A 26,675-nucleotide genomic window follows, 5' to 3' on the forward strand; every position below is an offset into this window, starting at 1 on the left:
TGATTAGCAAGCACGTCGCCTGCTGTACCAATGTTTCAATGTCCCATGACGCTTCAGTTGGCGAAATTGATGAGGAACCAGGTCGCCCACAAGACTGCTTCCTGACTTGCAACCTCCCAGAACAGAGGGCGTGCCTCTTCCAGGCCATTCCTGGAGAGTGCAAAGCACAAGTCTGCACAGTCAGTCCACCAATTGCGAATAACTATAGTTTGAACTGCAGATCACGGACTTCAAAGGAATCACAACCACTTTGAAAAGAAAAGAAAGGCGAGAAATGTGCTGTTTCGTGGACAAACTGGGAGAAGTTGCCTGAGTCTGCAGATTCCACCTGTGACATCTTTCCTCACTTCCTATTGTGTAATGAACTGGATTTAATTAAGGAGCTTAAGGTAAAGGAACCCTTGGGAGGTAGTGATCTTAACATGATGGAATTCACCCTGTAGTTTGAGAGGGAAAAGTTAAGTCAGATGCTTAGTATTATAGTAGAGTAAAGGGAATTACAGAGGCCTGAGAGAGGAGCTGGCCAAAGTTGATTGGAAGGGGATACTAGCAGGGATGACAGCAGAGCAACAATGTCTGGAGTTCCTGGGGGCAATTCGGAAGACGCAGAATAGATACATTCTAAAGAAGAGGAGGTATTCTAAAAGGGTAGTGAAAGCCAACCTAAAAGCAAAAGAGGGGGTATATAATAGAGCAAAAATTAGTGGGAAGTTAGAGGATTGGGAAAATGTTAAAAACCAGCAGAAGGCAACTAAGAGAACTATAAAGGAGGAAAAGATGAAATAAGCTAGCCAATAATATCAAAAGTGATTCCAGAAGTTTTTCAAATATATAGAGTAAAAGGGAGATTAGAGTAGGTATTGGACCACTGGAAAATGATGCTAGAGAGATACAGATGGGAAAAGAATTGGCAGACAGACTGCATAAGTATTTTGCATCACTCTTCACTGTGGAAGACACTAGTAGTATGCTGGAAGTTAAAGAATGTCAAAGGGCAGAAATGAGTGCAGTTACTATTACTAGGGTGATCGTACTTGGGAAACTGAAAGGTTTGAAGGTAGATAAGTCACCTGGATCTGATGATGTGCACCCCAACATTCTATAAGAGGTAGCTGAAGAGAATGTGGAGGCATTAGTAATGATCTTTCAAGAATTAATAGATTCTGTCATGGTTCTGGAGGACTGAAAAATTGCAAATGTCTCTCCACTCTTCAAGAGGGGAATCTATGGTATAGCCACTGGCCTGCCTTTGTAATTGCATCAGTATGTTGGGCCCAGGATAGATCCTTGGCGATGTTGATACCCAGGAACTGAAGCTGCTCACCCTCTCCATAACTATGGCACATAATCTTGAGAGCAGAGGCTGATATTCAGAATGATAAGAAATTCCTTCTTGTGGACGGCTGAGAATCGTTTGTAATCTTTCTCATAGGACTGAGGTCAGTTGAGCGTTCTCAAGGCTGGGATGGGCAGCTGCTTATTCACTGAGATCGGGGCTGGAGGGGTTGTGTTGGCTGTGATCTATTCGATGGCTTACAGCAGCTGAGACTTCAGAAAGGGGAAGTCAAGGGAACGCTCACACCAGCCTCATTGAGGAAAGGGTGAGCAGTTTCAAGTACCTGGGGTTCAACATCTGAAGATCTATCCTGGGCCCAACATATTGATGCAATTACAAAGAAGGCATGGCATCAGCTATACTTCATCAGAAGTTTGAGGCAACTTGGTATGACACCGAAGACTCTTGCAAATTTCTACAGTTGTACTGTGGAGAGCATTCTTACTGGTTGCATCACCGTCTGATATGAAGTCATCACTGCACAGGATCAGAAAAACTGCAGAAGTTGTAAACTCAACCAGCTCCATCATGGGCACTAGTCTCCCCAGCAGCCAGGATACCTTGAAAAGGCAATGTGTCAAAATGGTGGTGTCCATCATTAAGGACCTCCCATCACCCAGGACAGGCGCTCTTCTCATTGCTACAATCAAGGAGAAGGTACAGGAGCCTGAAGACACACATTCAACATTTTAACAACAACTTCTTGCCCTCCATCATCAGATTTCTGAATGGACAATGAACCCATGTATACTCCCTCAATATTTTTTGTACTAATTTAATTTAGTTAATAAAAATATTTCTTTTTGTAATTTATAGTTTTTATTATTACATATTGCCATGTACTGCTGATGCTAAACCACAGATTTCACGACATGTGCCAGTGATATTAAACCTAATTCTGATCTTTGCATTCCTGCCACCATGGCTATGTGCCGGTGCTTTATCTGGTTCTGTGGATGAGTGATTGCAGGAGAATGTTGGTGAATATTACTGGAAAAACTCACGTTTGAGCTGTGCCTGTGCACGCTGCCTCTGTGTCCCATGGGGTGGGGGTGTTGGGGGTGAGAACAGTAGTTCACCAACTGTTGTCATGTGTGTTGCAGGCCTGAAGCAGTACAGTGCAGCCATCGCCTTCACTCTAGCCCTCTTCTCCCACCTGGTGAACCACGTCAACATTCGGCTGCAGGCGGAGCTGGAAGATGGCGACAATGCTGTTCCTTCCTTGCACCCCGAGCACATAGGTAACTTGTGTTCCTATCTGTTCCCATCTCTGTCGAGGGAGTCCCGGTTCAGTCGGTTCCACCCACACCCCCCCTTCTCTCCCCCTCCCCACCCCAGTCCTCCTTCCCTCCACCCTCTCTGCCCCTCTCAACACATTCCTGTGACGTTCCTGCTTTCAGCCAAGGGGGCTATGATTGCCTGACCCTGTTTTTTTCTATTCTCTCCCCTCCCCAACCCCCAGATGAAACGGAGGTGAAGGAGGCGCCATCGAGGGGCCCAGAGCCCGAGGTACTGAATGGACCAGTGGAGCCGGATGGCAAGCCCAAGGGCCGGAAGTATTCACGGATGTGGCAGCTGCGACGGCGGCGGCTGCGGCAGAAGGCCGACGAGAGCGACCTGAGTGAGGGCTTTGATTCGGACCCCAGCGAGGATTCGGCCAAGGAGAGCGAGCATTCTGACTCCGGCTCTGATAAGACGGATGAAGAGGAGGAGGAGGAGGAGGATGAGGAGGCCGAGGCGGCCTTCGATCTGGAGTCTGACTCCGACATGAATAGTCAAGAGTCCCGCTCTGATCTGGAGGACATCGAGGAAGGGCCCCGGGGTCCTGGCAGGGGAGGTGAAACCGGCCCTCTCCCTGCCCGTTCCCCCGATGTCTCTGAGCCGCCGACCAATGGGCCTGGCACTGCCAACGACGCCACCATCGCCAGCAACCTCCAGGCCCTGTCCTCCCAGATGTTCCAGCCCAAGAGGTGCTTCCGCCTGGCCCCCACCTTCAGCAATATGATGGTTAGACCTCCAGTGGAGGACCAAGCCCCTGCCACACAGCAGGAGAAACCCTGTGCCAATGGCGTCCTCCAGAGCCCCGGGGTGACTGAACACGGTAAGCTTCCCTCGGCCTGGGGCAAAACCTCCCCTGGCACAGCACAGATGTGTTCTATGCTCTCTTGCCAGTATCTTTCCTTTAATCCATAACAACCGAGCAGAGTCTGCGAGTCTAGCTCTTCCATGCTGACCGTATTGCCCAGTGAGCTAGATTGCACATAGCCATCCAACAAAAAAAATTTTCACAACATATCACTGATATTAAACCGGATTCTGATCTTGACCTCTTCTATCCATGCACTTTTCGAGATGGCTTTTAAATGCTCCTAATGTGTCTGCCTCAACCATTATTTCTGGCGGCTCATTCCAAATACGCACCACCCTTTGTGTGAAGACATTGCCCTTTCACCTCTGATTTATTTAGTTAGAGATACAGACACTTTTGGACCTTTGAGCCGTACTGCCCAGAAACCCCTGATTGAACCCCTAGCCTTTATCATAGGGTAATCTACAAAGACCAATTAACTTACCCACCGGTTCATCTTTGGACTGTGGGAGGAAACTGGAGCACCCGGGGGAAACTCAAGCATTCCACGGGGAGGATGTACAAACTCCTATCAGAGGACGCCACGATTGTACAATATCTGACTTCCCAAGCTGTAATAGTGCTGTGCTAATCGCTGTGCTGCTCTTTTTTAATCACTTGTTTTTTTTTTAGCATCCCTCTCTGTGAAAAAGACTGTGTGCTTTCACACTGTCTGTGCCCCTCATGATCTTGTATACCTCTATAATTTCACCCCTCTGTCTCCTATACTCCTGGGAATAAAGTCCATTGTACGCAGCCACTCCTTGTAGCTCAGTTCCACAAGTCCAGACAACATTCTGGTAAATCTTTCCAGTTTAACCACTTATTTCCCATAACAGGGTGACCAATGCTTTAATCACAAATGGCATACAACTGCAGCATAATATCCCAGCTCTATACTCAGTACCCTGACAGTTGAAGGAGAGCATGCCAAATGCCTCCTTTGTCACCCTGCTGTTGTGCATGTGCCCTGCTTTACAGAGGTCACCAGAATTACTTTAGTGCCTATAAGTGGCCTTGAGATATCATGGGCATTGACGTGGAAAGTGATAGAAGCAATGAATTAAGAGTTCTGTGGCACAACAGCATAGAAACAGGTCCTTTGGCCCATCTAGTCTGTACCAAATCTATTCCGCTGTCCTGTTGACCAACCTCCCACACCCCTCCAATCTGAATTTCTCTTAAATGTTGCAATCAAACCCGCATCCACCACTTTCGCTGGCAGCATGTTCCTCTTAAATATTTCCCCTTTCACCCTTAGCCTATGACCTCTAGTTCTAGTCTCACTTAACCTCAGTGGAAAAAGCCTGCTTGCATTCACCTTATCTATACCCCTCATAATTTTGTATACCCCTATCAAATCTCCTTATTATTCTGTGCCCCAGGGAATCAAATCCAAACCTATTCAACCTTTCCCTACAACTCAAGGTCCTAAGTCCCAGCAACATCCTTGTAAATTTTCTCTACTCTTTCAGGCTTATTGATACCTTCCCATTAGGAACTGCATACAATACAAATTTTGCCTCTTTGATGTTTTGTACAACTTCAACATAAGTTTGCAACTCCTGTACTCAGTACTCTGATTTATGAAGGCCAGTAGCCGATGTGCTAAAAGCTCTCTATACGATCCTGTCTGCCTTTGATGTCACTTTCAGGAAATTATGGACCTATATTCCCAGATCCCTGTTTGATTTCTTGCTGATCATCTTGTTCTGAAGGCCCCTCACTCTGATCCCCATCCCCATGTGGATTATTAAATTAACATTTGATCCCTTCAAGGCAGCATTTCCTGCTTGTGGACTAATTGGATTAAAGATTAGCTTTGTTTGTCACAGGTACATCAAATCAGCAAAACAGTGAAATGCGTTGTTTGCGTCGATGAGCAATACAGTGCTGGGGGCAGCCCACAAGTGTTGCCATGCTTCTGGTACCAACATAGCATGCCCACAATTTACTAACGCTAACCTACATCTTTGAAATGTGGGAAGAAAACAGAGCACCCGGTAGAAACCTACAGGATCACAGGAGAACATACAAACTCCTTACAGATGGCAGTGGGAAGTGTAACCCAATCTCTGTAAAGCATTCTGTTAACTGCTACGCTACTGTACCACGTGTGGGCACGTGGCCAAATGGTTAAGGCATTGGACTAGCTACCTGAAGGTCGTGAGTTCGAGCCGCAGCCGATGGAACGTGTTGTGTCCTTGAGCAAGGCACTTAATCACACATTGCTCTGCGGCGACCCTGGTGCCAAGCTGTATGGGTCCTTGTGCCCTTCCCTTGGACAACATTGGTGTCATGGAGAGGGGAGACTTGCAGCATGGGCAACTGCTGGTCTTCCATACAACCTTGCCCAGGCCTGCACCCTAGAGAGTGAAGACTTTCCAGGCACAGATCCATGGTCTCATAAGACTAACGGATGCCTTTATTGTACCACCCTTTGTACTTAGTCGTGGTCGTACTTTATTGATCCTGGGGGAAATTGGTTTTCGTTACAGTTGCACCATAAATAATTAAATAGTAATAAAGCCATAAATAGTTAAATAGTAATATGTAAATTGTGCCAGGAAATAAGTCCAGGACCAACCTATTGGCTCAGGGTGTCTGACCCTCCAAGGGAGGAGTTGTGAAGTTTGATGGCCACAGACAGGACTTGCGACACAGTTCATGGTGGCTGACCTGAGGAGGACCCATACTGTCCTTTAGACATGGTTAAAGTAAAACCCCTTGCCTCTCGGCTGCTCAGACAGGATTTCAGGAGTCTCATTTTAGAGAACAACTGCGGTGGTCTCCTTAACATCTTGTCCTTTATATCCGCCCCAACATCAGGCAGCAGGGTAGCTTAGCAGTTAGTGCAACACTTTGCTGCGGCAGCAATCAGGGTTCAGTTCCTGTTACTGACCGGAAGGAGTTTGTCCCTTCTCCTCGTAACTGCATGAGTTTCCTCTGGGTTCTCCGGTTTCCTCTGGGTTCTCCTGTTTCCTCCCACAGTCCAAAGACTTACTGGTTAGTAGGTTAATTTGTCACATGGGTGTGGGCTCATTGGGCTAGAAGGGCCTGTTACAGTTCCACATTCCAAAGTCTATGGGTTAGAGCTAGTAAGTTGTGGGCATGCTATGTTGGCGCTGGAAGTGTGCCCCTAGCTCATCCTTGGACTGTTGCTTGATGAAGCAAGCAATGCATTTCAATGTACATGTGACAAAGAAAGCTATTTTTACTCTCTGAAAAGCAGTTGTCAGTAAGTTGCCATTTGCGACCTTGTTGTTTGTGATTCACCACTATGCTCCCAGTGAACGTGCTATTGAAAGGAATTCACGGGCTCTGGGATGTTTGACAGGTAAGTGCAGGGTTCTCTGAGAATGCTGGTCTGCTGGCCTGTTGCTGTTCTCTTGTTTTTTTTTGCAGGCTGAGTCAGTGCAAATGTAGTATCAACTTTCATTTTGAAAGGATCAATGATATAATGATGAGGATTTAATGGGCATTGGTCAAACCACACTTGGAGTATTGTGAGTTGTTCTGGGCTCCTTGCCGATGAAAAGATGTACTGGCATTGAAGAGGGTCCAGCGGAGGTTCACGAGATGATTCCAGGAATGAAAGAGTTAACATACAAGGACCATTTGATGTCTTTGGGCCTCTACTCACTGGAGTGTAGAAGAATGAGGGGGTTGGGGGGGGGAGTGGCAGATCAGACTCGATGGGCCAAATGTCCTAATTCTGCTCCTATGTCTTATGGTCTTGATGTGGGAACTCTTTCTCCCTCTGCGCTACTGTGTTCCCCTGTCTTGTAGAGAGAGTGGTTCTTGCTAATCCCTTACATGCTGACTCCACAGCAGAAAACTGGATTCCAGGATTGTGCCTGTTTGCCTTGGCTAATGTTTTGTCCCCTCTGCAGACACAGGCTCGGACTCAGAGGCCAGTGATGCCAGCAACAAGTCACTTCGGAGGGAGAAGACGCCTCTGGAGAAGCTGGAGATCCTATCCCACGAGGGGCTGCTGACCACTGTTAAGGTCCTGTTGGATTGGCTGCGCAACAACACCGACATCATCCTCATGTGTGCACAGGTGTGGGACCTCCAGGCCAGAGCGACATCCCCAACCAAGCCTACCCCCATCCTCTCACTTCCTAATTCCGCCCCTCTCTCCCTCTTTGGCTCGCCTCCGCACCTCCTCCCTTTGGCTCCTCTCTGCACCGCCTCATCCCCCTTCGGCTCCCATCTGCACCCCCTCGCCCCCTTTGGCTCCCCTCCGCACCCCCCCCGCCCCCTTTGGCTCCCCTCCACACCCCCCTGCCCCCTTTGGCTCCCCTCCGCACCCCCCCCGCCCCCTTTGGCTCCCCTCCGCACCCCCCCCGCCCCCTTTGGCTCCCCTCCGCACCCCCCCCGCCCCCTTTGGCTCCCCTCCGCACCCCCTCCGCCCCCTTTGGCTCCCCTCCGCACCCCCCCGCCCCCTTTGGCTCCCCTCCGCACCCCCCCCGCCCCCTTTGGCTCCCCTCCGCACCCCCCCGCCCCCTTTGGCTCCCCCCCGCACCCCCCACCCGCCCCCTTCGGCTCTCCCCCCGCACCCCCCACCCGCCCCCTTCGGCTCTCCCCCCGCACCCCCCACCCGCCCCCTTCGGCTCTCCCCCCGCACCCCCCACCCGCCCCCTTCGGCTCCCCCCCCCCGCACCCCCGAACCGCCCCCTTCGGCTCCCCTCTGCCCCCCCTTAGGGCTGAGGGCTTGTTGGTCGGTAGAACCACTGCTTTTGAATGGGCTTTCAACGTGACCTTCTTTTGTTAAGTTCTCTAGAATTCCCTCCATCTGCTAGTGGAAAGGAGATGTCCACCCCCTATCACTACCAGTGGAGATCAGCCCAATCTCCTTTCTGCCATCTGGCTGTCAATTTCTGCAGTTCCCTTTTCCCTGTATTCTTCCCCTGCTTTTCTCTTCCTTTAGCTATTTGGGCCCTGAACTATGGACTCCCTCCATACTCCAGACCCCTGGCTCTGCAGGACACCTTCCTGTTTGACCCCATGTCTTGCCTCCTGCACCATCCCTCTGATGAAGTACTAGTGAGCAATAGGAGTTCCTGGCGGGGTTAATTAAATGTGCAGTCCCTTGCTCGCTGGGTCCCATCATCTCTACGTAGAACAGTACAGGACATTGCAGGCCCTCGGCCCATTATAATGTACCAACCCTTTGATCTACTTTACTATCAATTTAACTCTTCCCTCCCACATAGCCCTCTATTTTTCTTTTGTCATTGCGCCTATTAAAGAGGGTCTTAAACAGTGGTGCAGTGCTAGCCGGAGTGCATCCGGCACCTCTAAGAAAAAAGCCGAAATAAACAAGCTAATTAATTAGGTGCCGCCCAGGCTGAATTGAGTATCTCAGAAACCTCTGATCTCCTGGGATTTTTACGCACACAAACTTTGGAGTTTACAAAGAATAGTGCCAAAAACAACAACAAAAAAAAAGAAATCCAGCGAGTGGCTGTTCTGTGAGTGAAAGCATCTTGTTAAATCCACTCGTTGGATGTTTTTTTGTTTTTGGGCACCATTCTTTGTAAACTCCAGAGTGTGTTGTGTGTAAAAAATCCCAGGAGATCAGTTTCTGAGATACTCAAATCACCTTGGGCGGCATCTAATCAATTCTTGTTTATTTTGGCTTTTTCTTAGAGGTGCCAGACGCGCTCCAGCTAACACTGCACCCCTGGCCTTAAATGTCCCTAGTATATCCACCATGACCCCTGGCAGGATGTTCCACACATTCGCAACTTTTTGTGTATTTAAAAACAAACCTACTTCTGACATTGCTCCTATACTTTCCTCCAAGCACTTTAAAGATATGTCCCCGCCTATTAGCCATTTACACCCTGGGAAAAAGTCTCTGGCTCTTCGTTTTAGCGAAGACTTTTATTATCTTGTACACTTCTATCAAGTCACCTCTCATTTTCCTCACTCAAAAGAGAAAAGCCCTAGCTCATTTATCCTATCCTCAAGACATGTTCTGTAATCCATATGTCATCCTCTGCATCCTTTCTTAAACTTCCACTTCTTTCCTATACTGTGGCGACCTGAACTGAACACAATACTCCAAGATTCAATGGCCAAATGTTTTAACTCTGCTCCATTGTCTTATGGTCTAAGTGTGGGCTAAATAAAATTTTACAGAGCCACAACATTACCTCAGATCTCTTGAACTCAGTCCCCCGACTAATGATGGCCAACACACCATACACTTTCTTAAGCACCCTATGACTTGCCCAGCAAATTGGATCTATAGATGTGAACCCCAAGATCCCTTGGTTCCTCCACACTGTTAAGAATCCTGCGATTAACCTTGTGTTTTTCCTGCAAGTCGTTTTGCCCAGTCTCCCAATTGTGATACTAAACTAGTTACTTTCGTGTTGCATGTGTGTGATCTGACTCCCCGTCTTTTGCAGAGCTCTCAGAGTCTGTGGAATCGCTTGTCTGTGCTGTTGAACATGTTGCCTGAAGGAAGGAAGATGAGAGAGCCAGGTGTGTATCCTTCAGTTCGCTTAACTCACTCTGCTTACTATTCAGTGACGTTGTGTCTGTTTCAACTTCCCCTTGTCCATGGTCCCACCTGTTTCATAATCCTTGGTTCCATGACTGATCAGTGGTTTCTCTGAGCCTTGAATGCACGTGAGGATTCAGCCTTTATAGGTTTCCTGGGCAGGAATTTTAAAGCCGTGGATTTTGTGTAGTTTTGGTTGAAGCTTTGGGGAGGATGCAGAAGAGGTTTACCAGCTTGCTGTCTGGATTAGAGGTTGGACAAACTTGAGGTATTTACCCTGGAATGGTGAAGATTGATAGGGAGACTTGATAGTTGGAGTTGGTGCTGCCTCCCAGTGTTCGCTTGGCAGAAGACAAGCTGTATTGTGTTCAATTGCGGACGCCAGCAACATTCATAGACTGTATTTTTGTTGTGTGATTGTATTTTACTAATATCTTGTATGTGCTTGCTATCTTACATGTGCCTTGTGCTGTGTGTGACTGTTGGTACTGTGGTTCGCACCTTGGCCCTGGAGTTTGGTTTTATTGATGGGTATTCATGTGTGGTTGAATGACAAATGAACTTGAACTTCAACTAGAATCTTTCTCCCAGGGTAGAAATGGCAAATACCACACCATGTGCATTTAAGGTGAGAAGGGGAAGGCTGAAAGCAAAGTTTATAGATGGGAATCTTATAGAAATAGAGGTTGAAAGTTGTTTCCACTGGCAAGTGGGACTACAACTGGGGACATAGCATCAGGATTCAGGGGAATAGATTTAGGTTGGAGAAGTTTTTCCCAGAGACTGGTGAACCTGTGGCATTTTCTGCCTAGGAAGCAGTAGAGGCCACCTCATTAAATATATTTACAACACGGTTAGTTAGATTTTTGCATAGCAGGGGAATTGAGGTTAGGTAGAAAAGGCAGGTAGGTGGAGCCATCATGGCTGGTGAAAAGTCTCGACCTGAAACGTAGATGCTGTCTGACCTGCTGAATTCCTCCAGCATTTTGCGTTGCTGAAGATTTCCAGCATCTCTCGATCTGTTCTTTGTGTGGGTGCTTGGAAATGCTTGCCAGGGTAGTGGTAGAAGCAGATAGTGAAGTTTGTGGCTTCAAGATTGATATATGAATATAAGGGACACGGATCTTGTGCAGACAGGTTTAGTTTAATTTGGCATCATGTTGAGCACAGACATTGAGGGCCAAAGATCCTCCGCCTGTGTTTTACCCTTCCATAAGACAAGGGTGGCTCTTTTTCTTTTAAAACTTTTTCTTTTTCTTTTAAAACTAAGACCTTTAATTTATTAAGGTCTTGTTCTAGAAATGCAATGAACATCTATAGAAAAACAGATAAAGGCAAGACTTGTGCACAGTAAGCAATGGAAGTGTACATGAAACATCTGATGAATGCAGTCTTAATACACAGTGTGGGATTGTCATAGCTGGGAGGGCGTATTGGTGATAATAGGTTCCACTACCTATTAAATGCTGTCAATGGCATGCATCTCAAATAGCCTCTGACAACCAAGTCCAGCCCCTAGCCTTCACGTGTGGCTTAGCAAGAGTTGCCAGTCAGCATTGAACTGCAGAACCGTTTCTACTGACAGGAGAAGGGACAAAGGTGGGTTACTGATGCCTTAAAACCAGTCGCTTCAGGCAGATGGGGCTCATCAACCATGGATGGCAGCTCATCTAGGAGAAGGAAAACTGATTTTAAACCTCTGCTGTCTTGTGGCTATGCACACTCATGGGGAAGTCTTCAGGAGTAAACCCAGAGGGAAAAATCCAGAGCTGAAGTTCCTAAGGTAGTCAATGCTGACTGGCAGCTCTTGTAACGCCGCTGGTGCCAAACTGTTTTGGTCTCTGCCGTTCCTTTGGATTCATCAGCTGCGTAGAGAGGGTGAGTCTGCTGCATGGGCAACAGCTTGCTCTCCTTGTTCTACTGCGCTGGCTTGTGTACTGGCTCACGTATTGACTTTGACAGCTAGGATGGTCAACCACCCAAGAAGGGGGTCTGTGACAGGGCTGCTGTGGGAAATGTCTATTTCTCTCAGAATGAGCACTTGCAATGATTATCCACTTGTTATTAACTGTACCAGATTGAATGCCAGTCTGGAGGTGGGACTGCATGCAGGATCAATTCACACTAAGGTGGGGTGAAGGGGGCAGCAATGAACAGGGAACAGCTCCCAGCACACAGGCTGGAAGGCTGACGGTGGGGGTAATTACCAGGTGGAGGACTGAACTGAGCATGGGATCAGTTATCAAGTTTAAGGCAAGCTGAACTCGTGATCAGTTATCTGATTGTTGACCACAAACAGGATCAGTAACCAGGCTGGAACACAATGGCGTTATTGAAAGTGGGGAGCGGTCAGAATCACCTTGAGATGGAGTTCACTGGTGCTGCAGACACTGGATGCCCCCTCGCTCTGATTTAATTTTTTTTTAAAGATTAGCTTTATTTGTCACATTAATATTGAAACATACAGTGAAATTCATTGTTTGCATCAATGGCTAACGCAGTCCCAATACGTGCTGGGGGCAGTTCGCAAGAGCAGCTCCACTTCCAGCGCCAGCATAATGTGCTCACAACTTACTAAACCCAACCGGTACGTTTTAGGAATATTGGAGGAAACCAGAGCACCCGGAGGAAGCCCACGCAGTCATGGGGAGAACATAAAATCTTCCAGACAGAGGCGGGAATTGAACTCTGGCTGCTGGCGTTGTAAAGAGTTGTGCCAACTGCTGCATTACTGTACCGCAATTTACCTGAATATATTGTTTTCCCTGGTCTCTCTGTCCTCTTTGCGCTCTCCCTCACCCATACCCCACACTGATCTCCAGGTATATGCGTCAGTGATGAGGTCGCCCAGCTGCTGAGCCACTGCGAGGAGCCAGATCTGGCCCAGGTCGTGCTGCTTCCCGAAGACATGGCACTCCGCTACCTTCCCGTTCTCCGGACTGTGCATCGGAAGCTCGGGCCAGAGCAAATCAGCTTGGCCACAGGCACGCTGGAAGAGGTGAGGAAGCGGAGAAGGTGGGCATGGTATACTCTTCTGGTGATGTACGCTGAACTCTGACAATGCCAAGTGGGTCAGGGTGCATCTGTAGGGAGAGGAGCAGATTGGAAAGGCAGACCTTTGTGTCCTCATCAGCAGTAGGTGAGGTCTCCGAGGACTAGAGAGTAACAAATGTTGTTCCTTCATTCAACAAAGTTGCAACTTTGAAAAGCTCCAGTTAGGCCACGTCTGGAGTATTGCATACCGTTGTGATCGCCACGTTGTAGGTAGAATGTGGAGGCTTTGGAGAAGGTGCTGAAGAGGTTTACCAGGATGCTGCCTGGATTAGAGGGCCTTTGCTATAATGAGAGGTTGGACAAACGTGGGTTGTTTTCTCTGGGGCGGTGGAGGCTGTGGGGAGATATGATAGAGGTTCATAAGGTTATGAGGCATAAAGTAGGCAGACAATATTTATTTCCTAGGATTACCAGAGGGCATGAATTTAAAGTGAGAGGAGGTAGGTTCAAAGGAGATGTGAGGGGCAAGGTATGGGGGTGCCTTGAATGCACTACCTGTTGTGGTAGAGGCATTTAGATAAGTACAGTACATGAATGAGAGGAACATAGAAGGATATGGACATTGTGGAGGCATAAGGGACTAGTTTAGTTGGCCATTTGATTACTAATTTAACTGGTTCAGCACAACATTGTGGGCCAGAAGGTCTGTTCCTGTGCTATGCAGTTCGATGTTCTAATGTTGCAGGTAATTATCTGTCAGTGGAAGGGAAGCTATTGGAGAGAATACTGACAGATACAATCCATGCATATTTGCAAAGGCACGACCTGCTTGGGGACATTCGGTGTGACTTTGTGCAGGGCCTTATAAACTTGATCGATGTTTTTGAAGAGGTGATAAAGGAGTTTGATGAGGGCTAAGGCAGTGAACGTTATCTGCGTAGACTTTAGTAAAACATCTGATAAGGTCCCTCATGGTAGTACGATTCAGGAGGTAAAGATGCATGGGATCCAGTGTGAATTGCAAGTTTGGATTCTGAACTGGCTTGCCCCGTAGATGACAGAGAAGGGTTTGAAGGGTTATTCTGACCGGAGGTCTGTGACCAGTGGTGTTCTCTGGGGATCAGTGCTGGGCTCTTTTGTTTGTGATGATATATTGTTGTCATTGATTAACTGGACTCTGACAACTTGCATTCATTCCTCAATCGCACTTCATTTATTTGTGCACAATTGACCCTGTCACCACACTGCTCTGTAGATGGATCAAATAAATGTTGTTTTTATACAGAAATTGACCAGTTGTATGCAAATACAGTAGATTCCAGTTAGTCGGGATGCTTCGGGACTAGTACACTTTGGCCCAATTAAGTGGCTATCCCAAATAGCAAACGTTTCATGGACATAATTAATTTAAAAGGCAAATTTACATTAAACTGAGGCTACATCCACACTACGCCGGGTAATTTTGAAAACGAAGCTTTTTCTCTTCGTTTTGACCCTCCGTCCACATTGAAACAGCGTTTTCATCCCCTAAAAACTGGGCTTTTCTGAAACACTCTCCAGAGTGTGTAAATTTGAAGAAGACGATTGTTGCACGTTGTAGTGTGGATGGGGTAAACGGAGAGATTTAAAAACGCTGTCATGACAACACCAGAACAATACTTTTTCTGCGTCTGCTTGGTACTGCGCAAGCACTGCTGGATGGCTGTTATAATGTGCAGTCGGTGTAAACGATATGAGAGTTAAATTGTAAAGTGAGCTTTTTTGACTATTTAAAAACGCTGTCATGACGTGCCGGAACAGATGGCCGCAGTGTGGCATTTTGTTGTTTTCTTGAACACAACCCCCCACACAACCCAACAATTTCAGAACAGATAGCAACGAGACTGAAGCCAGAAGAGTTAGAAATGTACTCACCAAATACTTTGACCCATAGCTTACTGAATAAATAAGTGTACTCACTTTGCCTTGTTTTCTGTCCTTGCTTGTATGAAGGTGGTTTACCTATTTATGCAAGTACTTCTCTGACAATAGATGTGTAACAGCCTAATGTAACATTGTATAGAAATACAAGATAACACTGATGCAGACATGTTTTATATATTTAACAAGGTGCTTTATTAGTGCAACAGAGTTAGCCAGTTTTTCAATGTTCGTCGTCAGCCGGGTCATACTGTCCATGAACTCCCTGTCGGTTGCCTCCATACGCTCCAGTATTTGTTTTTTAGTTTTAAGTCCTCCTGTGCGAGAGCCAATAGCAACTCCTTTAAAGTTTTTCTACTCTGTAACTGGACAAACGCGCACCAAGTATACTGTTTCCTCTTCGCTTGTTTTCTGTGTGTCTGTGCATGCCCAGTAGGAGGAGATTCGCCCAAATATTCATTCTAATGTGGACGGAGATATTTTGAAAAATGCTTGGTGTGAACGCCTGTCGTTTTTACTCAAAACTGGCGTTTTCAAAATTATCCGGTCTAGTGTGGACGTAGCCTGAGTAACAAATTATGAATAATTATAAATAAATTAGAACACTATCAAATTTACTATAGTACCTTCAAACTGTATTAGTTCCTAATAGTGATCAATGGAGGAATTTGCCCACTGTATGCTGGCATGATTGTCAATAAGGAAAATCAGTGCGGACACCTAGTGCAAATAATGGACTGCCTCTGTTGCCTTCCGTCATGAAGTAGTGATGTAATTGATCAATACATTTCCTGGCATCCTGTGTAGTCACTAGCTGAAGTTCAGATGTTTCATCTTCATCACTTTCCTCCATTTTCTTTAAAAAAAACCACCAAAATGATCAAAAATCACTGCTTTTTGAACTGGTGTCTGTTGGCCCAAATGAATAACATAATACAAGCACACACAACTGGCACTATTTAAAAACTGGTGTAGTGCCTAATGGCCACAAAGGTACATGCAATTGATGCTAGTTAGAAACTGTTTGGCAACAGTCTCCTGTCCCAAATAAGTGGCATAGTGTCCCAAAGTTTCTCAATTAGCTTTTGTTCTTCAAGGGTTGACCCAAATAAGCGGCTTCCCTGATTAACCAATGGCTCAATTAACCAGAATCTACTGTATTGATATAACAGAAGGTCTTTGCACTTTTGAATCCTGTCATTTGCATATTTAAGTACCAATCATAATTCAGGTGTTAATAACCAATTAAATCTGTGTTAAAGGCAAATAATATTTGAGAATTACTAAAATAAACTGTCCAATAGTATTTGTTGCCCTAGAATCCTTGGTTTGCTTCTTTATCTTGTCTCAGTATGCTCATTTCCCAGGTTTGAACAGAAAGGCTGTACCACAGTTTGGTTTTCAAAACCTGTGTTCAACCTGGATGACTGCACCATGTCTGCACACTGTCCCTGTCAGCTTATCACAGAGAAACTCTATACAAAGTGCCTTGGCTCTGTTTGGTTAACACACAGTTTCACCCTTACCTTGCTGAAATATCAGTGATTTGGATGAAAACGTAGATGGGTGAATTGACATGTTTGTGGATGACACCAAGTTTGAGAATCAGAATCAGGTTCAATATCACTGGCATACTTTGTGAAATTTGTTGTGTGGCAGCAGTACATTGCAATATATAGTAAAAACTGTAAATTACCATAAGTGTGTATATGTGTGCGTAATGGCCTTTTCACTATAGACCTCTTTTGCACAGCTTACTTCATAATTGGAAATGACGGTCAACCAACAGCATGTATGTTTACACAGACAGTCCTGTACCACCTCCCTGAAGGTTGTAATGAGAAGAGGGCATGTCCTTGGTGATGGATGCTACCTTTTTGAGGCATTGCTCCTTGAAAATGTCCTGGATGCTGGGGAGTCTAGTACCCATGATGGAGTTGAGCGAGTTTAGAACGTTTTGAAGCTTATTTCAATCCCGTGCAGTGCCCCTCCTCCCCTCCCATAACAGATAGTGATGCAGCTAGTTAGAATGTTCTCCATGGTACATCTGTAGAAATTTGCAAATGTCTTTGGTGATGTACCGAATTTCCTCAAACTCCTAATGAAATATGGCTGCTGTCGTACCTTTGTAGCTGCATCGATTTGTTGGGCCCAGGATAGATCCTCAGAGGTATTGACACCCAGGAACTTGAATTTGCTCACTCTTTCCACTGATGATTGCTCAATGAGGATTGGTGTGTGTTTCTTCACCTTGCCCTTTCTGAAGTCCACAGTCAATTCTTTGGTCTTACATTGAGTATAAGGTTGGAATTGTGGACACTGTAAAGGGCTATCAAAGAATACAGTGGTATATAGATTAGTTTCAGATATGGGCAGAAAAGAGGCAGATGTAGTGTGGTGGTTAGCACAATGCTGTTACAGCTTGGGACATCCCAGAGTTCGGAGTTCAATTCTGGCATCATCTGTAATGGAGTTTGTACGTTCTTCCTGTGAGTGCGTGGGTTTCCTGCAGGTGCTCTGGTTTCCTCCCACAGTCCAAAGATGTATCAGTTTGTAGGTTAATTTGTCATTTAAAATTTTCCTGTGATTAGGCTGGGGTAAATCAGGAGTTGCTGGGTGGCACGGCTTGTTGGGCTGGAAGCTTGTTCCATGTTGTATCTTAAAGTAAAATAAAATCCAGGTGTGTGAGGTGTTGCACTGTGGGAGATCAAATGAAAGGGAAAGTATACTACAGTTAATGGCAGACCCCTTTATATCGCTGAGGTACAGAGGGATTAAATGCCAAAGGTAAAGTAGATGGGTTGTGGGACCGAGACTGAAGGCATTACTCCTCTGGGTTCCAGTGGGCTGAGTTGCAGTCTCCTATGTTGACAACTGAAACTCCCACAAATGGCGGGATGGTAATGTCTAGATCGGTCATTGAAATGCTGGTGGAACTGTGTGTGTGAGGCAGCATCTGGGGGCTGAGAGCAGAGTGTGCCATTTTCAAAGCAGAACTCAGGGAATCTGGGGGATGGGCATTTGCCAAACACGGTACAGTGCAATATTTAGTGAATACTTTGCCAAATATACTAAATGTAATCCATGCTATTTGTTATTGCAGTAATATAGTGTAATTAGCAAATGTATCATGGGACTTATTGATTGAGATACAGTGCAGATTAGGCCCTTTGGCCCAACGAGCTGAGCTGCCCAAAATCCCCAGATTTAATCCTGGCCTAATTACAGGACAATTTACTATGACCAATTAACCTACTAACTGGTACTATGGGAGGAAAACAGAGCACATGGAGAAAACCTACACATTCCATAGGGAGGATGTATAGACTCTACAGTTGATGTCGGAATAGAACTTGATGCTGTGAGCTGGGATAGTGTCATGCTGACAACTGCGCTACTGTGGCGCCCGATATTTAGTGAAGTGTAACATGTAGTGACTATGTTGGGAAAGTATATTTATACTAAATATATTCCATAATATATTTGCTGAAATATATATTAATATAGTGTAATATTTAGCAAAGATGCTGTGGAATATAATGTAATGTTGAACAAATATATCGCCAAATAAATTTATACTTAACCTCCTACAAAATATTTACTAAATCATGATGTAATTTTATATTTAGGTGAATATATTATAGGATATACTTAGGATAATGTAGTGTAGTTAGTGAATATAATGCTGAATATATTTTGACATCATTGAAGAGCAGGAGATGCACACATACTTGGTTTATTGTTGGATCTGAACTCCAGGATATTGTGTTTTCTCGGGGTTGCATTGTAGGTGTTACCGTTCCTGTCTGTGCCACGTGGGCTGGGCACCACCCCCAAAACCAGTGAGTTAGCCTTTGAGCTGGAGTGGAACCACTGTCACACTATGTCGGGTTGGGTGGGTGGGTGAGGCTGTCTCCTTTCCACCTCCCACTTTCTCCCTCATCTCTCTCCATCCATTACAGTCCGTGGTCCGTGTCTGCTGCATCCGAAGCTTTGGCCACTTCCTCACACGTCTCCAGAAGAACGTTCTGCAGTACAACCGGGAACTGGGGATCTTCATCAGCATCAGTCAGTGTGAAGAGGAGACGCTGATGGAGCAGACGCAAGCCCAGTTTCGAATGGTGAGCTGCGACCTGAGGCTGTAATCACAGCTAGTGTCCTGTACACTACCCCTGTTCTGCTGTGCGCAGTGCCATGGTCCTAGCTACAAGCTGCCCAGCGTACATCGCACTGTGCACTCTGCTGCAAGCTGCCTGTCGTATGCAGTGCCATGCTCCTTGCTGAAAGCGCAGTTCTGAATAATGAGCCACTGCTTGAGGCTGTGATTTCAGCTGGTGTTGTGTACACTGCAGCTGTGCTGCTGTACACACGCTGTGCTCTCTGCTGGAAGCTGCCCATTAGAAGCAGCGCTGTGCACTCCGATGCAAGTTGCCTGTCGGAAGCAGCACTGTGCTCCCCACTGCAGGCTGCCCTTGCAAACAACACCGTGCAGCTTGGCTGTTGTACGCAGGTCTGCACTCCCCTCTGCAAGCTGCCTGTTGGAAGGAGTTCTTTGTTCTCCACTGCAGGCTGCCTGTTCGGAGCAGTGCCGTGCTCCCAATTACCCTTTTATTTCTTCTACCAAAGTGCATGACCATATACTTCCTGACACTCTGTTCTATCTGCCACTTCTTTGCCCATTCTCATAATCTATCCAAGTCCTTACGTAGCCTCTCTGCTTCCTCATATCTACCTGCCCCTCCACCTATTTTTGTATCATCCGCAAACTTTGCAACAAAGCCATCAAATCCATCATCCAGGTCATTGACATTTAATGTAAAAAGAAACAGTCCTAACATGGACCCTGTGGAACACCACTAGTCACCGGCAGCCGACCAGAAAAGGCTCCTTTTATTCCCATTCTCGGTCTTTTGCCAATCAGCCACTGCTTTATCCATGCTAACATCTTTCCTGTAATACCATGGGCTCTTATCCTGCTAAGCAGCCTCATGTGCGGCACCTTGTCGAAAGCCTTTTGAAAATCGTGTACCACTTCTCCTTTGTCGATCCTGCTTGTTATTTCTTCAAATAATTCCAACAAATTTGTCAGGCGAGCTTTTCCCTTGAGGAAACCATGCTGACTACAGCCTGTTATCATGAGCCTTCAAGTACCTGGAAACCACATCCTTCGCTATCGACTCCAACATCTTCTGAACCACTGATGTCAGAGTAACTGCCCGATAATTTCCGTTCTTCTGCTTCTCTCCCTTCTTGAAGAGTGGAGTGACATTGCAATTTTCTCATGTTCCTGAGTCATCCCAGAATCTATTGATTCTTGAAAGATCATTTCTATTGTGTCCATGATCTCTTCAGCCACTCCATTCAGAACTCTGAGGTGTACACATTGGTGGATGTTCTGGCCCACATGACTATTTAGCTTCAGATCTCTCAGTTTCCCAAAAACCTTCTCTATAGTAATAGCAACATCACACACTTCTGACTCTGGACACTCTCGAACTTCCAGCCTACTGCTAGTGTCTCACAGTGAAGACTGATGCTAAATACTTATTCAGTTCCTCCACCATTTCCTTCTCCCCAATTGCTACCTCTCTTGGCCAGGCTGCATCTATGGAAAGGAATAAACAGCTGACGTTTCGGGCCAAGACCCTTCAGGACTGGGGAAAAAAGATGGGAAGTTAGAGTAAGAAGATAGGGGAGGGGAGGAGAGGAAGAAGTACAAGGTGGTAGGTGATAGGTGAAACTGAGGGGAGGGGGTGAAGTAAAGAGCTGGCAAGTTGATTGGGCTGGAGCAGGAGGAATTGGATAGGAGAGGGTAGAAGATTATGGAAGAAAGGGAAGGAGGAGGACACCAGAGTGGTTGATCAGCAGGTAAGGGAAAAGGTGAGAGAGAAAAACAGGAATGGGGAATGTGGGGGTGGGATGGGGGCAATTATGAGAAATTCAAGAATTCTATGTTCATGCCATCAGGTTGGAGGATAGAATATAAAGTGTTCCTCCTCCAACCTGAGTGTGGCCTCATTGCAGCAGTAGAGGAGGTCATGAAATGACATGTTGCAATAGGCAGTAGAATTGAAATGGGTGGCTACGAGGAGATCCCAATTTTTCTGGTGGATGGAGCGTAAGTGCTCAGCAAAGTGGTCTCCCAGTCTATGTTGGGTCTCACCGATGTATAAGAGGCCACACAGGGAGCACCAGATACAGTACATGACCCCAACAGACTGAGGTGAAATGTCGCCTCACATGGAAGGACTGTTTGGGGCCCTGAGTGGTTGTGCAGGAAGGTGTGGGGGCAGATGTGGCACTTGTTCCGCTTGCAAGGCTAAATACCAGGAGGGAGGTCAGTGAGGAGGGACGAATGGACAAGGGAGTCACGTAGGGAGCAAACTCTGCAGAAGAATGCCTTAATGGTGGGCTCTTGTTGGAGATGCGGAAGTCACAGAAAATTGTGTTGGACATGGAGGCTAATGGATGGTAGGTGAGGACAAGAGGAACCCTATCCCTGGTGCTGTGGTGGGAAGATGGGGTGAGGGCAGACTTATACAAAATGGAAGTGATGGGAATGAGGGTGACATGCTTGCAAGCAGAACGAGTGCCACACCTCCTTCCTCACACATCACTCCTTCTTTCGTGCTTCTCCTCCTTCCTTTTCTTGTATGGTCTTCTACCCTCTTCTGTCAGATTCCCCCTCCTCCAGCCCTATTTTTCTTTTACCAATCAACTTCCCAGTTCTTGAATTCACCCAGCTCCCCCTCTCCTGGTTTCAGCTATCACCTACCACCTTGTATCTCTTCCTTCCCTCCCTCCACCTTCTTAATCTGACTTCTCATCTTTTTTTTCCAGTCCTGATGAAGGGTCTTGGCCCAAAACATTGAATGCTTATTCCTTTCATTAGATCCGGCCTGGTCTGCTGAGTTGCTCCAGCATTGTGCTTTGTATTTCCAGCATCTGCAGGTTTTCTCTTGTATGTAATTTTACTACATCTCCAGCATTGTTTTCCAGCAGTCCGATGTCCACTCTTGCCTCTCTTTTACACTTCATGTATCTGAAGAAACTTTTGGTATCCTCTTTAATATTATTGGCTAGCTTACTTTTGTATTCCATCTTTTCCTTAATAACTTTTTAAGATTTCTTCTATTGGTTTCTAAAAGCTTCCCATTCCACTAACTTCCTACTAATTTTTGCTCTATTATATTCCCTCTTTAGCTTTTATGTTGGCTTTGACTTCTCTTGTTAGCCACAGTTGTGTCATCTTACCCTTAGAATAGTTTTGCTGAATGAGGCGCTGCCTGATGCTGTAGTAACAGTCAATGTCCAGTATGCTGTACCTGTCCTGTTGTACATAGTGCCGCACTCCCTGCTGCAAGCTTCATGTTGTACGCAACACCGTCTTACCCACTGCAAGTCCAGTTTCGAGTGGTAATGTACAACCTGCGGCTGTAATCATAGCCGCTGCCCTGAACACCGCCCCGCCACCCCGTTCCGTTATACGTAGCGCCGTGCTCCCCGCTGCAAGCTGCCCAATGCTGCACTGACAGGCAGAGTGATTTGCCTTTGTGTGCATTGAACCCTAGGCCGAGGAAGAGGCTCGTAGGAATCGTCTGATGAGGGACATGGCTCAACTCCGTCTCCAGGTAAGTGAGGGTTTTGCTGCCCAGGGTGATGGTGTGAAGCAGATAAATCACAAGATCCTTAAGATATGGGAACAGAATTAGGCCACTTGGCCCATCAACTGTGCTATACCATTCCATCATGGCTGATTTATTATTCCTCTCCTGCCTTCTCCCTGTAAACTTGATGCTCTTACTGATTAAGAAGGTATTACTCCCTGCTTTAAATATACCCAGTGATTTGCCCTCCACAGCTGTCTGACAATGAATTGCACAGATTCACAACCCTCTGGTTAAAGAAATTCCCCTTCATTCTGTTCTAAAGGGATGTCCTCTAGTCCTAGACTTTCCCACCATTGGAAACATCCTCTGCACAGCCATTCTATGTAGGTCTTTTTAATATTAGATAGGTTTCAATGAGATCTCCCCTCATTGTTCTAAACTCCAGTGAGTACTGGCCCTCTTACGTTAATCCTTTTGTATCTGGGATCTTTCCCATAAATCTCCTCTGGACCCACTCCAGTGCTAGTACCGCCGACTGCAGTGCTGTGTGTTGGCCAGCAGAGAGCAGTCAAGGACTGTGTACTGTACCTCGCACCCAAATCCGTCAGTCGCCCTTCAGCTCTGAGTCACTGAGTGTTGCTCCTGGAGCAATGCACTGGCTGCTGGATAGCTCAGCAGGTTGTAGGGGGTGAGGAGGGAGGGATGGACATTGGAATTTTCCATCCAAAATATTCACTGTTTGTTGCCCTCCAGCTGCTGTCTGACTTGCTGAGTTTCTCCTGCAGCTTGTGCTGGTACCTTGAGAACTTGGGAGTCCTTGTGGAGGATTTCCGAAAGGTTAACTCGCAGGTTGAGTCAGTGTAAGGAAGGCAAATACAATGCTAGCATTCGTTTTGGGAGGGCTAGGATGTAAGAGCGAGGATGTAATGCTGAGGCTTTATAAGGCATTGGCGCGACGGCAAAGGGTGTTGTGAGCAGCTTTGGCCTCCGTGTACATATAAGAAAGGATGTGCTGGCATTGGAGAGCATGTAGAAGAGGTTTATGAGAAAGATCCTGGGAATGAAAGTGTTAATGTATGAGCTGCATTTGATGGCTCTGGGCCAATGGTTGCTGGAGTTTAGAAGAATAAAGGGAGATCTCTTTAAAACCTATCGAATATTGAAAGGCCTAGATAGAGTGAATATGGAGAGGACGTATCCAATAGTGGGAGTGAGTCTAAGATCAGAACGCACAGCCTCAGAATAAAACAACATTTCTGGCAATGAATTCCAGGGATTTACAGCAGCTTCTGGGTAAAGAAGTTCCTCTTCATCTCTGTTCTAACAGCGTGTCCTATTCTGAGGCTATGCCCTCTGGTCTTTGACCCGCACACTATAGGAAACATTCTCTCCATGTTCACTCTATCTAGGCCTTTCAAGATTCGATAGGTTTCAATGAGATCCTGCTCATTCTTGTGAACTCCGAGTGCGGTCCCAGAGCCATCAAACACTCTTTATACACGAAGATGGGAGTGGATTGTCCCTGCTCAGAGGATGCTTCATGACCTTTGGGCCCCTGTGGACACGTCCTTGGTTTACAGTGGGTTATCTGTGAGCTGGTTTGTGCACAGCAAGATTGCACAAGTATAGATACCTGGGTGGAACACAGCAAATGCTGGAGACGTTCAACCAGTCGGGCAGCATCTGTGGAAAGACGAACTGAGTTTGTGTTTTAAGGCTGAACTCTCTTGGACGGCAAAAGTAGAGGACACCTTAATAACTTGTTAACTTTTTTTTCCTCCTTGCTGCTCTTCCCTCTCCATGTCCTGTATTTTCCCCCTAACCTTGCCTTCGACCCTTTTCCCTGTGTCTGTTTTCCATGCCCCCCCCACCATCCGCTTCAGCTGGAAGTGTCTCAGTTGGAGGGAAGCCTGCAGCAGCCAAAGGGCCAGTCCACGATGTCTCCATACCTGATCCCCAACACACAGGCCATCTGCCAGCAGCTGGCCAACATCAGGCAGCTGGCAAACAGCAGCCGGTTCATCATCATCATCCCCCGCACAGGTGGGCTTGCGTCTGACCCTGGGTGTGTCTGATAGCAGGATGCAGAGAGAGCCTCATTTCGGAGCTTCACTCTGCATCTGATCCCGGGAGTGTTTAATGGGATGGTGTTGTAAAGGGCCCTGCATTCTGTGTCTGACCCCAGAGGTGTGTAAGGGGATGATGCAGAGGGAGCTTCACTCTGGGACTGACCTTGGGAGTGTGTGATGGGACGGTGTAGAGGGACCTTCATTCCATGCCTGACCCCGGGAGTGTGTGGTGGGACGTGTGAAAGGAGCTTCACTCTGTGTATTCCATGTGCTGGGGTGTTACTGACATGGTGGATCCATTGAGTTCAGAGAACGGGTGACCTTCACTGTTGTCCTCTTGTCCTTTCTACAGTGATCGATGGATTGGATTTCCTGAAGAAAGAAAATTCAGGAGCGCGCGATGCCATCCGATTCCTGGAATCTGAGTTCAAGAAGGGAAACCGGTAGGGAACCGTTTCATGGGTGGATAGGAACTGGGGTGGGATGTGCAGTGTTAGTCAGGGGTCCTCCTACCCTTCTCCCTCGACACAGAAACTCTACTGAACAGGACCCAGCTTCTCACTTCATCTCCTCCCACCTACCTACCCTCCTCACCTGGTCTCACCTTTCACCTGCGAGCTTGTATTTCCATTCCCTCCCCTCCCACTTTCTTCCTTTCCATGTCCTGATGAAGGGTCTCAGCCTGAAACGTTGACTGTCTATTCCTCTCCACAGATGTTGCTGAGTTCCTCCAGCATCTTGTGTGTTGTGATTTGTACCTCTCACCTCAAAGTCACGCCCCAGTGACTTCTTGGGAGCAGCAGTAATCAGATCAGGGTTTAAAGCTGTGATTTATTACTTGAAGTAGTTCATTTTTAGATACTTCTCCCTGCAAATGATTTGACAGTTTTGGAGCGATGCTGTGACTGGAAAGCTAACCATTGTACTAAAGCAGCACCTGCAGCTTTAGTGAGACCTTACTGCCATTTCTCATTATAGAGGTGGGAGTCAGAATTGTCTTCTGTGGGCAGAAGAAAAGTTTTGTTAGAAGATAATTTTTGAATGCACGTTGACGCCTTTGTCTGGGTGTCTGTCGTAGTTACGTCTGCTGCCAGTGGGAGGGTGGCAGGGCCAAGACCCTTCTGTAGCCAAGACTTTACCGTGTCCATTTCTGCGGTCAAGTCAGAGTTTTCTGTGTCCACTTTCCCATTGTGATATTGGGTGGAGTAAGGTAGAATGGGATAAATGATTGCCTTCTATGGGCAGGAAAAGGTGGTGTCAATGATTTTCGAACACGTGAGCCGAGGTATTGACACCTTTTGTCTGGATTTGTGTCACAGTTACATCCGTTGCCAGCGGGAGAGTGGCAGGACTGCGGATAGGCACAAGCTGAAGAGGCAGGATCTGGATGCGTGGTAAGGCCCTGCCGAATGAGTTCTCAGTCCTTGCCTCCCCAGACCACAAGGGGCAGCAGGTCACCACTCCCACCTCCTGCAGGGGAGACCCCGCCGCAGTTGGCAGGGGACCAGTTTCCACACAAAGCTGGCTCCCTGTCCCATTTGACCAGCCTGGTTGTGCCAATGGAGTCCGGGAGTCGGACCATCACGGTGTGAGGATGTGCTGGCGGCAGCCTGCAAGTGTCGCCATGTTTCAGGCACCAACGTAGCATGCCCACAGCTCACTAACCCTAACCCGTACATCTTTGGAATGTGGAAGGCTGATTTATTATCCCCCTCAATCCTATCTTCTGCCTTCACATCATAGCCTTTGACGCCCTTACTGACCTCTGCGTTAAATAAACCCGATGATTTGGACTCCAGCCTTCTGTGGCAATAAATTTCACAGATTCACCACCCTCTGGCTAAAGAAATTGATATCTTTCTACTCTGTGGCTGTACCCTCTGGTCATAGACTCAAACACTATAGGAAACATCTTCCCAATGTCCACTCTATCCAGGCCTTTTAATATTCAATAGATTTCAATGAGTTCCCCTCATCTTTCTTCAAATCTCCAATAACTACACACCCAAAGCCATCCAATGTGGCTCACATGTTAGTATTTTCATCCTTGCAATCGTTGTCATGAAACTCCTGAACCCACCAATGCCAGTTATGAGCGAAG

The 26,675-nt window shown here is 46.7% G+C and overlaps 1 protein-coding gene across 3 annotated transcripts in view; it reads left to right on the forward strand.

Annotated features, from left to right (window-relative positions):
* The window catches only part of smg5 (SMG5 nonsense mediated mRNA decay factor), an 83,577-nt gene that overhangs the window by 40,635 nt on the left and 16,267 nt on the right, over positions 1-26,675 (forward strand). For 2 of the 3 annotated variants that reach the window (XR_011889762.1, XM_072283619.1), the window contains exons 11-20: positions 2,440-2,577; positions 2,799-3,437; positions 7,358-7,527; positions 9,887-9,962; positions 12,804-12,979; positions 18,858-19,016; positions 22,467-22,526; positions 24,389-24,548; positions 24,927-25,017; positions 25,894-25,968. Coding sequence is in view for 2 of the 3 variants with exons in the window: in XM_072283619.1 (XP_072139720.1) it covers positions 2,440-2,577; positions 2,799-3,437; positions 7,358-7,527; positions 9,887-9,962; positions 12,804-12,979; positions 18,858-19,016; positions 22,467-22,526; positions 24,389-24,548; positions 24,927-25,017; positions 25,894-25,968 (1,744 nt within the window). In the remaining variant the exon portion in view is untranslated. Of the gene's footprint in view, positions 1-2,439; positions 2,578-2,798; positions 3,438-7,357; positions 7,528-9,886; positions 9,963-12,803; positions 12,980-18,857; positions 19,017-22,466; positions 22,527-24,388; positions 24,549-24,926; positions 25,018-25,893; positions 25,969-26,675 lie in introns of those variants that run through there. The other variant, XM_072283633.1, reaches the window with a different exon arrangement.

Source organism: Mobula birostris, chromosome 2 (genome assembly GCF_030028105.1).
Source record: "Mobula birostris isolate sMobBir1 chromosome 2, sMobBir1.hap1, whole genome shotgun sequence".
Lineage (NCBI taxonomy): Eukaryota > Metazoa > Chordata > Chondrichthyes > Myliobatiformes > Myliobatidae > Mobula > Mobula birostris.